Genomic DNA, 13,506 nt, shown 5'->3' on the forward strand with positions numbered 1-13,506 from the left:
AGAGACATCCGAAATAGTTACTTGCCACGCGCACCTATCTAATTGTAAATTTAAATGAAACAATAAAGCCCCAAGTCTCACCAACAGATTGCACGTCTCTGTAAGCCTATAATTTTTTTTGGGGGGGGTGACCCTCCCCCCAGACAGTACTCTACTAAAGTTTTAAGTTATCACCTTTGAAAAAGAAACTTATACTGTATTCAACTTTCTTACACTCGTGGTATTATGATTTGGCATTGGGAGTAACTTTTTAAATAATATATTTAGGATAGGTAAGAGATTTATGCTGTTTGTGTATGGAGGCGTCTGAAGACTTTAATCTGACCTTAGACAAAGGAATCCCACGCAAGCCTTTGCCTTGCTTTCTTCTGCACACCTCCAGTCTACCAGACCATCCTGGAAGTGGGAGCCTCCACCAGTTTCCCAGCAACCGCGACGCGACCCCGCCCCTTCCCAGCCCCTGCCTACCTTATTAACTTAGTGGGGCGGAGCTAGAGTCCAGTACCCAATATAAGGAGAGCAGAGGCGGGAGAAGTTGGCATCCCCCGTCGCTAAGGAAACGGACGCGGCAGCAGGCAGCAAGATGCCCGGCTTGGAGGAGTCAGCCTCCCCGGCTGAGACCGGGGATGAGGAGCCCAGTGACCCGAGGCTGCGGCTCTTGGGGGCTTTCGTGACTCGGAGTCTGCGTCCAGTCGCGGGTGCTTGGGAGCGCTGCGCGGGCACAGCCGAGGTGGAACGGCTGCTGCAAGCCTTCCTGGACCAAGGTGCTACCGTGGAGCCGCGGCCGCTGCTGCTTGTGCAGCCTGGGCCCGGGGGTCTGGCAGTACGACCCTGCCTGGACGCAGGACCGGAGACCGGCCCGACTCGCGCCAAGGGGCTTTTTTTCTTGCGCACCAGGCCAGAGCCTCCGGGAAGTCACAGCCTCCGCGGCGCGGTGCTCTGCGGAGACCTGCCTGCTATGCCTCTGGAACACCTAGCCCCCCTGCTCTCCGAGGTGAGGGTGGGTGGGTGGCCTCTTGCTAGCTGAGGCTGGCAGGGGGTGCGCATGAGGGGCGGAGTCAGAGCCAAAAAGGTGGGGCGAAGTTGCAGGGGAGGGAGAGTGGGCGGGGTCACAGTCAGAGGGCGGAGGCAAGGGGTGGAGTTTGAAAGAAAGTGGTGTGAGGTTGGAGCACAGTCTGGGAGGAATAGAAGGGTTTAGGGGCTAGAAAACCAAAACCCTGGTGAACTGTAAGGTAAACGCTGGAGGGGCAAGTCTAGGTGGAGGCCTGGCCACAGTAAGAATCAGCCTTGGGTCAGGGTCTTGCTTCAAGGGGAAGCCAGAGTGTGATGTGCCAAGTCCTGGCAACTTTGTAAATCAAAAGGCGAGAGCTGAGAATAGGAAGTGATGGTGGTGGTGGTGGTATGGGTGTGTGGGGGGGGTGGGGGGGCGTATTTCAAGTGAGTCTGCTGGGTGGAAGAAGCTGGGGTACTTTAAACATTGTTTTCCTTAGCAGAGGACTTTAGAGGGAGGCGGTCTGGTTTTGATTTTTATGTCATTTATTTGTCATGCAATCATTTACCAAGGTTTAGTATCATTTTGGAAATGGCCAGCGGGCACTGGGAAGGGTTTGTCCCTGCCCTGGGAAAAGGGACATAGATGGAGCCTCTAGCTCTCAGAGAATTTTCACAATCCAGGAGAGATTCTTGCTCCCCTTTAGACCTTCCCAAGTGGAAGAAAACTTCCTGCTAGTGGGACACATATGCTTCTGGAGGCCTGTCCTCCTCAGATCCAGCCAGTTGTGAAATTAGTGTATGGAGATATTAGCTGTGTGATTGGTGCCCTGGAAATGACACAGGAATAGAAAATAAGTTCTCACCCATGAGATGCTTCCCTTAAAAGGCACAAACACACGCACTTTTGAACCTATTGGTAGAGCCAGGACCTGGATGTTCCTTGCTACATCTAATGTTACCTTCCTAGTTGAAGGAGAATTCCAAGGAGGAACATGATGGATGGGCAATCTCTCAGGACCAGAAAAGCTAGACTTGCAAAAACTTCCTAATGTTTTTAAATTGAATGGTCTTATCACCGTATTATGTTTGGACACCGTCTGTACAGAAGGCCACCTATGGGTCACATCCCCTAGTGAAGGGTGATAGGAAGTTTCCTTGGCTTCAGAGGAAAGAAAGATTTATGTAGTCTAAGATGCTGCCTTGATCTTAGCGTTGCATTGACTCCTGAGCAGGGAGTGGCAGTTAAGAGTCATATTGTTCTTGCAAAAGATCCATGTCAGGAAGCTGACAACCACCTGTATGTAGTTCTAACTCTGGGAGATTTGATGCCCCCTTCTGTAGGTATCTGAAGTCACGTGTGTACATGCACTCACATAGATGCACACAGATATTTAATCTTGAAAACTAAATTAATCCTTTTTTAAAAAAGGTTCAGAGATGAGGCGTGTACTAGAATACTCAGAGGACTTGAGCACAACTCTGAATTGTGCAATCATGAGGAAGCACAATCCAGTAAGCAAAGTTTAGTTTAGGGGCTGCAGAGATGACTTGATGCTTACAGAAACACACTTCTAGAACCAGAGTTTTGTTCACAACACCCAAGTCAGGCAGCTCACAATAGTCTGAAATTCCAGCTCCAGAGAACCTGACACCTTCTGTGCTTCATGTGGCATACATGCAAACAGACCCACATGTATGTGCATAAGATTAAAAAGACAATTTACTTTTTTAAAGATTTCCTTTTTATTTTTTTTGAGGCAGAGTCTCATGTAGCCCAGGCTTGCCTCTAATGTGCTTTGGAGCTAAGGATGACCTTTAACTCCTGATCCTCCTGCTTCCACCTCTCAAGTGCTTAAGAGTACAGGGACATGGCACCAAATATCTACCTGATTTTTTTAATTTAGATTGGAGACACAACTACTTAGTCAAGGAATAAATGAATGATTGATGGAACATTTATACAGTGAAATATTGTAAGGTTGTTCAAAGGAATTACCAAAGCAGAAAACTTTTTAAAGTATTATTTTTACTTTGGAAAAAAAAAACACATAAAATTCACCTGCCCCTTCCCCCAGGAGTTTCTAACTGTACAGTAAGTACAATGTCGTCAGACACAAATACCTCCAGATCTCCCCTACCCAATGTGGTTGAAACTACATTGACCCAACAACACACATGTCCCTATCCTCAGACCTATCAAACAGTAGTCTCCAATTTGTCTTCAGAAATTTGAATGCTCTAGGAATGTGGTACCATTCCTAGTCTAGGAATGGCCCCCATAGACTCATGTATTTGAATGCTTGGCCCATAGGGAGTGGCACTATTAGGAGGTGTGGCCTTGTTGGAAGAATTGTGTCACTCTGGGGATGGGCTTTGAGATCTCATATGATCAAGCTATACCCAGTATAGGAGACAGCCTCCTTTTTCTACCTGTGGATCAAGATGTAGAACTTTTAGCTCCTTCTCCAGCACCATGTCTGCCTGCATGCTGTCATGAAGATAATGGACTGAACCATAAGCCAGTCCCAATTAAATCTTTTCCTTTATAGGATTTGCCATGGTCATGGTGTCTATTCACAGTAGTAGAAACTATGCAAATGGAGTCATGTAGCATCTGTCTCTTTGTGACTCTCTGTGTTTCTTATGACTTGACACTTAGCTATTCCAGTGATTAAAAGGTCCACCAATCACATGGCCTCTGGGTTCCCTGAGTCTTTCTCCTCCAGTTTCCCTACACTTTCTGATCCGGTGCACCCCCTGATCAGTGCCTCTGCTTTTCCGTCTTGTTCTCTCCCATACCTTGACCACAACAGTCTCTGGACTCTGCTGGACATTGCCTTTTCAATGTCTCTTGGCCACAACAGGGCACTTGTTCCTTGCCCAGCTTGAGAGGCAGAACCACCAATTATCATTGTCATTCCACTGGATCATTTCACTTAGCCAGTGTCCTCACGGCTCTTATTACTCTCTCACACACACAAAAAAATATTATTTTCTTTTGTTAAAGGCAAATCGTATTATGCTGTGGACATGTCTAGGAGGTGTTTTCTTGATCACTGGTTGATGTGGGAAGGCCCAGCTCACTGAGGATGATAGCACCTCTGGGAGGATGGCCCTGGAGTCTATAAGAAAGCAGGTTGGTGTGGTCTTGTTTGAGATAGTGTGTCCCTGTGCGGGTAGACTTTGAGGTCTCCTATGCTCAAGCTACACCCAGTGTGGTTACAGTTGCTTCTGTTGCCTTTGGATCAAGAAGTAAAACTCTCAGCTCCTTCTCCAACACTATGCTACCTGAAGATAATGAACTAATTACACCTCTGAAAATGTAAGCTAGCCCTCTTTAAATGTTTTCCTTTATAAGTGTTAACCATGGTCATGATGTCTCTTCATAGTGAAGAGACCTAACTATGACAATGTGTGCACCCATGTGTGTGGAAGCCAGAGGACAACCTTGAGTGTTACTCTCCTGTTCACCTCCTTTGAAGCAAGATATCTCACTGGCCTGGGAAGTGGCTACCCATTGAGCTAGATTGGCTGACCAGCAAACCTTGGAGCCCCTCCCCCAAATTCCCGGCACTGGCCTTACAAATGTAGTCCACCACATGTAGCGCTTTTATGGGTTCTGGAGACTACACTCAGCTGAGTTTTCATGCTTGCAAAGCAGGTGCTTCTACAACTGAGCTATCTCTGCACCCTTAGAAGATGTTTTGAGACGATGTCTATTCTGGGTATCCCAGGCTATCCTTGAACCCATGATCTTCCTGTCTCAGCCTATGGCACGACATCTGGCTATTATTCTCTTTAAATCAATCCTGGAATGTGTCCTCCTGCTCTACTAGCCTTTCCTGTCTCCCCAGACTTTCCTCCCACACTCCCTAGAAGAGGAGAGCCGCAGTATTTTCAGTGGTGTCTGCTGGTCCATATCAAGTGGCTGTAATCAGTGCCAATCCCACTGGCTCTGTGGATGGCTCATGGTTCATCTCTGCTCCCCAGACGCACATTCTTCCTTTGGCTCCCAGGACCTCAACCTTTCAGTTGTTTCACACAGTCAGGACTATGCCTCCTCGGTGTCTGCTAATGGTGCCTCCCTTCTTCACAGCTTCCTAACATCAGGACCCTGTGTTCTCACTCTTGGGTATCTTCCTTTGTATATAAGCCCTCTTTACTTTGGAACTCTGATTCAGTTTCAAAATGTGCCAAACTACCTGTGTCTGACTCCTTCCAGCCCTGTTGTTTACAACCTTAACCCCTTAACCCCCAAACCCCCTGGCAGGCTTACCCCGCTTGCCACCCAGAATCTCCTTCTTGAAATCCAACAGATGCATCAAATCCCTGGCATCCAAGTGCAAGCTGCTCACCCCCCTCAAGGGCTTCACCCTTATCCTGTCTCACATCCCATGATGTAATGACATTCTTTCTTCTGTGGGTACTTAAGGATCGATTGAGATTCAGTCTCTGCCTTGGAGATCCTATGAAAATCCTTTTCTTGTTCAGCCTTCTGCCCTGAGTTCAACATAAATGTGACTGAACTTAGCTTGTGATTTTGTTGTTGTTGTTTCTGAACTCTCTGCTCAAATGTCTGTCTCTGCTCAAAAAATGTTTCCAGAACAAACAGGCAAGAACTATCTATTTTGAAGCCATCCTCTCTGAATCCATTTTTTCTTTCCATGATTTCCTGGGCCACCCTGTCCAGCACACCCCTGTCTGTATGACATGTCAATTGTATGAGCTGTCATAGGGTAATGGGAAGTGGCTATCAGTGAGCTGCAAATAACTGTGAACCTTCAAGAGCAGCCTCTTTCGGGAGTTCACGTGGCCACTTGGTCTTTGTTTCCCTGGAAGTTCCCACTCCTCTAAATTACTTTGTTCTCCAGCCCTCTGTTTAAACAGTCAACTCCTCCAAAAGATGAATGTGCAAGAGTCATCTTCTCTTCCATGAAAATATGGAACAAGAGTTGGGCCTTATCCCCATTCATCTCTCAATGTGGGTAAGGGCCCCCAAATACAAGCTGTGTTGGGTGGCCCAAATCAGCTCATTTTCATCCTAGAGATGGAGTCATGATTCTCAAGGTGGCTTTTTTTAGATGCCTACTCACACGCCCATAGGGTGTGTCATCATCTTTACCAAACCTGATTTATTTCTCTTTTCTTTTTTTCTTTTGGAGCCATTTCTGTCAGCTTGTATTCATCCTGATGATGAGGGAGGGGTTGATGTCCCAGGTGATGGATTGAGTATAACACTGCAGACTCCTAATACAGCAGATGATATGGACAGTGTTTACTAGCCATGTCTCCCAGTGAGAGGGGCAGGTCACCCTACCAAACAAGACCGCATGGAGCTGACTTTGGGATGAGAGTGAACCAGGGACTATGCGGGGGGAGGGAGCATACTTTATCGTGTCGAGATAGAGTGATGCCCCTGGTTCCAGTGGGAGGATGTGATTGACTTTTTTTTGTTGTTGTTGTTGTTAATAATTCCTGGAGCTAGTAAGGAAGCCTCCCAGTAAGGGCTGCCTCTAGTACCTGACTCCTGGTGAGGAAAACTGTTTAGCTTGGAGAACATTCTCCAAGGAACAGATGAGATGGAAAATCATAGGAAGGCGTAGGAGGCTTTCCTGATTTCTCCAGAGGTCAAGGCAACATGTAATGTTGTAGACCAGTCTTAAGTCTTGCAGTACAGTGACCTGAAGTAGAACATGTGTTGAGCTCTAAGAATGGTTCCTCTTCTCCCTCCCCTTTCCTCGTTTCCCTTCCCTCCACTCCTTCTCCATCCCTAGCATACTTCCCCTTCCCTCCGCTCTCTGTCCTCCCCCCTTCCTTTCCTCTCTTCCCAAATTTCCTTTCCCACTCGTTCTTTCTTTTTTCTCTTCTTTTAGTTTTTTTAATTTATGATAGTGTTAAACATGTATTATCAGCATATGCCCCCATCCCTTATCTTAGTCTTTTCTCACTCCTACTGACCCCTTCTTTCTAAACAGTCCCCTTTGTGTGTGTCTGTATGCTACCTTGTGCAAGTGGTCATAGCTCCTGTGTGTTCATGATTGCCAGAGTCATGCCATATCCAGAAGACAGCATTTTACATCTTTCTCTCCCTATCCCCTGGCGCTGCATGCTATTCCCAGAAGACAGCGTTTTATTCCTTCCTGCCCCATTGCCTGATGCTCAAAGTCTGGCTTTCCCCTCATCTACAGTGTCCCCTAGACCTTGGATTGGGTGGTGGAGATGTTCCACCTAGACCTGAGTACTCAGCCACCCTTTATTTAGTACCTTGATGGGTTCTGATTCTCTGTATCCATTGCCAAACGAGGCTTCTCTGTCTAAGGCTGAGGCTACACTAGCTTGTGGATGTTTAGAAGGTAGAATCTCAGTAATTTTCCACTCCTGTAAAGAGACACCACAATCAAGGCAACATATAGAAGTAAGAGCTAATGGAAGAGCCACGCTTTTAATCCCAGCACTTTGGATGCAGAGGTAGGCAGATCTTTGTGAGTTCAAGGCCAACCTAGTCTACAAGAGCTAGTTCCAGGCTCTAAAACTACAGAGAAACCCTGTCTTGAACAACCTAAATAAATAAATAAATAAATAGTTAATGGGGGCTTACAGTTCCAGAGGGTTAGAGTCCATGACTATCATGGTGTGGAGCATGGCAGTAAGTAGGCATGACACTGGAGCAGTAGTTGAGAACTAATGGTGGCAGAGATAGTGCACCAGGAGTGGCACAAGTCTTCTGAAACCTAAGAGCCCACCTCCAGTGACACACCTCCTCCAACAAGGTCACACACTCCCCAAAGAGTTCTACCAGTGGGAACCAAGTATTCAAACCTGAGCTTACAGGGCTATTCTCCTTCAAACCCCACTACACAGGCCATGTAACAACAGATATATTTATCAGAACCCCTGTAGCAGATTCTTCCATAGGGCCAACAGCTTCTTCCACCATGGCCTTTTCACCTGGCTTTCAATTCCACCCGTGTTTTCCCACCTGTGGAGTGGGCCTTAGTTCCAGTGAAGAAGCCATTGGTTATAAACACAACAATCATGTTACTATCCCACCAGTGGGTGTATTTTGTCTGGTCAGTGTTGTAATACATAGTGCCTACATCTAGGTAGCATTATTGATAACGTTTCTTCCCCCACCAGCTTACATAGTACCTTCCAGCACTGTCTATCTCAATTCCGGTTTGATTTCTCTATATCCTTTATCCAAAGTGTGTGTTGTCTTTACCAGCAGGATTTTACTGTCTATGTTTAGTGAGCAGCCCAAACCAGTGACAATAGACTATACTATTTTGAGTACCTTTGGGGGTTCCTTGGCCAGGAACTCATCAGGAGGTATCCCATGCCTGGTACAAAGAGTTTTGGTTTAATAACCCATGACTTTTGGAAGCAATATTATCCAGCCATGCAGAATAGTTCTATTCAAGCTCTTGTTTTTCTTCCTATTGAGACAAGGTCTCACAATGTGGCACTGGCGGGCTTGAACTTGCAATTCTCTTACCTTCTTGGTGTGTCTCTGTTTCAGGTCATTATCCCTGTCCTAGCCAATGAAAAGAACCATCTAGGCTGGCCCCACATGGTGTGTCAAGACATCAGGTATCATGCCCACTCCCTGCAGTGTGACCTCCTGGTAATCCTTGAACACATGAAGGGGAGAACCTTGCTGCCTCTTCCAGTTGGCTCAGAAAAAGTGGAATTGATGGATGGCCACGGTGAGCCAGTGTAAGTACCATCAGCCTGTAGGCCTTGGTGATGGACGGGTGCTGTTCTGTCTGAGCATTCCTCCCAGGCCCTTTCCTCTTCCTGACCTGACGTGTCTCAGTCCACACACAAGCCCACTGTTGACTCTGTCGGCCAATGTCCTTGGACTATGTATCCACACTGATGATGTCTCTTGCCGAGCTCTAGTGCTAGAGGTCTTCTAAGGTTCTCTCAGTGATGTGGTCTTTTCTTCTACCCCAAATCACCTTAGGCGCAAGAGCAGCCATGGCAGGTTCAGTGTCCTCAGGATGTGGCTTGTGGCTAGATGATACCTGATCCAGCAGCTATGCAGCCCCTACCTGCATCCCCCCGGGTAACCATGCCATAGAACTAACTTTCAGGCTCGTATTACTGTTCCAGCCTCCATTCCCCAGTCACCACAAACTTTTCAGGCCCTAAGGATTTTGTCTCCCTTAAGCCCAGGCAAATCTAGCTCCACTGGGGAAGTCCATGCCTCTTACCCCTGAGGGGGCATTAGAATTCCAGCCTCCTTTGATTATGTTGGTTTTGTCTATTTATTTGAGACAGACTTTCATTCTATGGCCTAAGCTTTCCTAGAACTTTCTATATAATCCAACCTGGCCTCAAACTCAAGATTCTCCTGCCTCAACCACTAGCCCAGGGCTGAGCTAACTGGCCTGTGGGTCACACCAGATCCTCTGCTTTATAATGGTATGTCTCCCATCGGCTTCCTCTCAGATAGTCCAGCTTTGATGTTCCTTGGTCTTTGTATCCAGGGGTATTTCCTCCCTCCAATCCAGTCTATGTACGTAAATATATTTTCCTATATTTTTACCCAGCCTTTCTATATGTTTAGGCAATAGGTCACCTTCCTGATTGAGAGTGGTCTGCCGTATTGCCAGGTTTTTCTCAATATGTGACCATCATTGTTTTTATTCAGGAGCCATGGTATACCTGAAGAATAAGTGCATGCAACTACAGCCTACTTCTTAGTACTTTTACATGGGAAATGATTGTATAGCTATATATAATTTGAAGGAGCATCCCTGTTAACTGGAAAGCTTATTGTAGTTTAATAAAAATATCCAATTTTCAAAATAAATACTATTAATCTCCCCCTTTATCTCGGTTTCTTTATACCATACCTTAATAACATTCAGCTCATGTTTATAATTCCTTGCTGAGTTTGTCTCCTTTTGTTCAACTTTGATAATTTCCCTGAAGGCTGCATCATTTGAAGGAGGAGAGCATTTTCTTTTAATGTCTTTCATAATCACTTGTGCTGCATCATTTCTAAGCAAATATGAATTTCACATTAAGTTCAGGTGAGTTCCTCTTGTGAAAAATGTCATCTATGAATTTCCTGTCCCCACCACTATGCCCCTGTTACCTAGTATATGCAGTGTTCATGTAAGATTCTGGACAGCAGACGATTTTTATTTCAATTTATTTAAAATGAAAACATATTTACTATTATTGTGGTGTCTGAGGATGTGTATGGTGTGTGTGTGTGTGTGTGTGTGTGTGTGTGTGTGTGTGTCCTATGCAAGCATGTGGAGATCAGAGGACACTTTCAGGAGTAAGTTCTCTCCTCCACCCCTTGAATTCTAGTGATAGAACATAGGACATCACATTTGTGTGGCAGGTGTTTTGGAACAAAGTTATCTCATCTGTTCTATTTTAATTTTAATCTTTTGTCATCATATATAAGTCATTTAAAACAGAACAATGTGTTTGAAAGGGGATGCTTGGGAACCCGTTCTTTGCTGGAAACCTGAAGCCAGGATGGAATTGTCCTGACATCCAGAGCTGCAGATGAGGATGGTTACATCTGCTGGAGGAGTGTGTAACCAATTTGTCCTTGCTATAGCATTAGGACTCACAACAAAACAAGGGAGGCCTGGGGCGGTAGATGTGGCAAAGTGTCTCCTGCAAGAGCTGATCAGTTGTGAGCTGCTACTACAGGCTATGTAGGAAGCCTGTCCTCTGATGAGTCAAAAGAAGAGGATTGGGTGGCCAACTCAATGCTTCATGCATTGACAGGATTTTATGCCATTTAAAGTTCTTAAACCAGTGTTCAGGATATTGATGGGCCCCAGCCTGTACAAATAATGTTGAATGAACATAAGAATAAACATACTTCCCTAGAAAATGATTTGTACAATTGACTTGCTGATGGAAGTCTATTACTTGAGGGGAATCGTTAAGAATTCATAGGCTAGAAACCATGGAGAGGCCTCTCTTAGTAAAATGTCTGACACACAAGCAGATCCCTAGCACCCACAAAACAGTGTGCATGACTGGGGGTATAAGTGAGTTGGAGACAAGTGGATCCCTCTAGATCATTGAAGATGGAAGCCACAAAATAATCCCACACCAGTTCAGAATCGTGAATAATAAAAGGGTTATTTATTTAAGGGAAAAACTTGCAGATCACTGTCCTAGATAACAGTCCTTAGGTAGGCAGAGAAAACTGAGCTGAATGCTGGGAGAAAGAAGGGCAGAGTCAGAAGATGCTATGGAGCCACCGCCAGAGTCAGGCATGCTGAAACTTTGCTGGTAGGCCACGATCTTGTGGTGATATACAGATTAATAGAAATGGGTTAAATTAAGATGAAAGAGTTAGCCAATAAGAAGCTAGAATTAATGGACCAAGAGGTAATTTAATGCATATAGTTTCTGTGTGATTATTCCGGTTCTGGGCAGCCAGGACGAACAAATGACCTGCTGCTACAGATCATTGGCCAGCCAGCCTCGTCCAATCAATGAACTCCAAGTTCAGCAAAGCTCCTGTATCAGAAAGTAAGGGGAAAGATTCCACAGAGACATTGGATATCAGTCTCTAGCCTCCACATTCATGTGAATGGACAAAGCACCAACACTACATCATACTACACACACACACACACACACACACAACTTAAAAACCAAAGGATTTGCACGTAAGGTGGAGTTAAGTTCTCCTTTAGAGCACACTCAGATATTTCTTGAATTGGCTTGAGTTTGTTCCCTGAGGGGTTGCATATTGGTGGTTTGTTCCCCAATGTTGCTCTGTTGGAAGATGGAGGGACCCTTAAAACTTGGAACTTAGTATAGGACAATTAGGTCATTGGGAGGACTGCCCTTGGAGAAGACTAATGTAAACCCTCCAGAATAGCCTGTTATAAAAAGGTAAAGTTAGCCTCCCTTCCTGCTTTTTTTGACTTGTCATGTTGCCTTGTGAATCTCCATGCATATATTATCACCATAGTACCACCCACAGTGTGTCCTGACACACTGGGACTTCAGATCCTCCCAATCATGAGCTAAATGAACATCTTTGTAAGGTTTCCAGTCTCTGGAATTTTGTTATCACAACTGGGGATGGGCGAACGCAAACAGGCTCAAATTATTTTCGCATACAATAAGAGATGTCTTTTGTCTGTTGCAGCTTGGATACCATAGACAAGTCAATTGTCTACGCCATTGAGTCTGCAGTGATCAAATGGAGCCACCAAGTCCAGGTGGTACTCAAGAAAGAGTCTTCCCAGGCACTCTTACAGGGGGGCAACCCCACCCCCAAGGTGGAGCTGGAGTTCTGGAAGAGCAGGTAGGCAGGGAGGTGCATGCCCGGATCTTTGGAGAGGAGTAATGACAGAAGAGAAGTCAGGGCTGGCCTATCTGGAGCCACCATTGGATATGATTCCACCTCCAAATGTTTCTCATCCTCTCTAGGGCTGACGACGGGGTGTCTTAGGAGCAGTATGTTTCTTTTTGTGGACTGGAAGATGAATTCTTTCCCTGAGGCTCAGGAGCTGCCCTTTCTTTCCTGGGGCACTGTCAGTTCATTGGAGGAATCTTTTACTACATGCATATAGTTAAATCAAGACTTAAAATACCTTTTGTCCTCTTTTTTAGAACATTTTTTATCTTGTGTGTACGAATGTTTTGTCTGCATATATGTATATGAACCACAGTTGCCCAGTCCCCTAAAACTGGAGTTACAGATGGTTGTGAGTCACTATGTGGGTGTTGGAAACCAAACCTGGATCCCCAGCAAGAGCAGCCAGTGCTCTTAACTACGGAGCCATCTCTCCAGCCCTGACTCTCAATACTTTTATTTTAAATTCTGTTCCCTTTTCTTGGATAGCCAAGGTTAGATGTATTTACCTCTGTAAGGACCTGAAAAGGAGAAGGGATTTTGGGTAATGGTTGCAGAACAGCCTGTCCTAGGTCACAAATTGTCAATAGCAGTCACTGGGTCTCGGTCCCATGGGGTGACCAGAAGTGCCTAACTCTAGCACCTGCCTGCTTCCCTCCCACCCTCCATGCTTTTGCTCCTATTTATCATTGTGCTGGTGAATCTTTTCTGGAGAGACAAGCAGATGTTGGGGGCAGATTCTCTGACCCTACTACATAGGGTGTTGTGGACAAGCTGTCCTGTAGGGCTCCAGATCCCTTTGCACCACCATCCTGAGAAGCCCATCGTGTCCCCCCAATTTCTAACCATTTACTGACCTATGATGAGGCCCTTGTCAAGAAGTCCCACTTTAACGATGCTTCTGTTTCCCTGCCCCACCCTTGCTGCAAGAGCTAATGACCTCCAGCTGCCAAGCTTTTGGGCCACCAGCTGGTCCAGTGTTTCCTGGAGCCTTTCCCGTGAGCCTTTGTTCCTGACTCAGGATTTTACTCGTACTGTTCTGAAACAGATGCCTGGCTCTTGGGGAGGGAGCTCAGTCTGCGGAGGCACCGGAGGCAGGGCTACCCTCTGCCTTCAACAGGGTGGGGCATCACAGTGTGACATTTCCTGATTCTCAC

General features: G+C 45.9%; 1 protein-coding gene across 1 annotated transcript in view; it reads left to right on the forward strand.

Annotated features, from left to right (window-relative positions):
* The first annotated feature begins 504 nt into the window (after nucleotides 1-504).
* Dnah9 (dynein axonemal heavy chain 9) overlaps nucleotides 505-13,506 on the forward strand; it is a 336,148-nt gene continuing 323,146 nt past the window's right edge. The window contains exons 1-3 of the mRNA XM_041664051.1: nucleotides 505-994; nucleotides 8,513-8,709; nucleotides 12,140-12,298. Of these exons, the coding sequence (XP_041519985.1) occupies nucleotides 584-994; nucleotides 8,513-8,709; nucleotides 12,140-12,298 (767 nt within the window). The 5' untranslated portion in view covers nucleotides 505-583. The remainder of the gene's footprint in view (nucleotides 995-8,512; nucleotides 8,710-12,139; nucleotides 12,299-13,506) is intronic.

This window comes from Microtus oregoni, unplaced genomic scaffold (assembly GCF_018167655.1).
Source record: "Microtus oregoni isolate MIOR12 unplaced genomic scaffold, Mior012 000015F_ref0000493, whole genome shotgun sequence".
NCBI lineage: Eukaryota > Metazoa > Chordata > Mammalia > Rodentia > Cricetidae > Microtus > Microtus oregoni.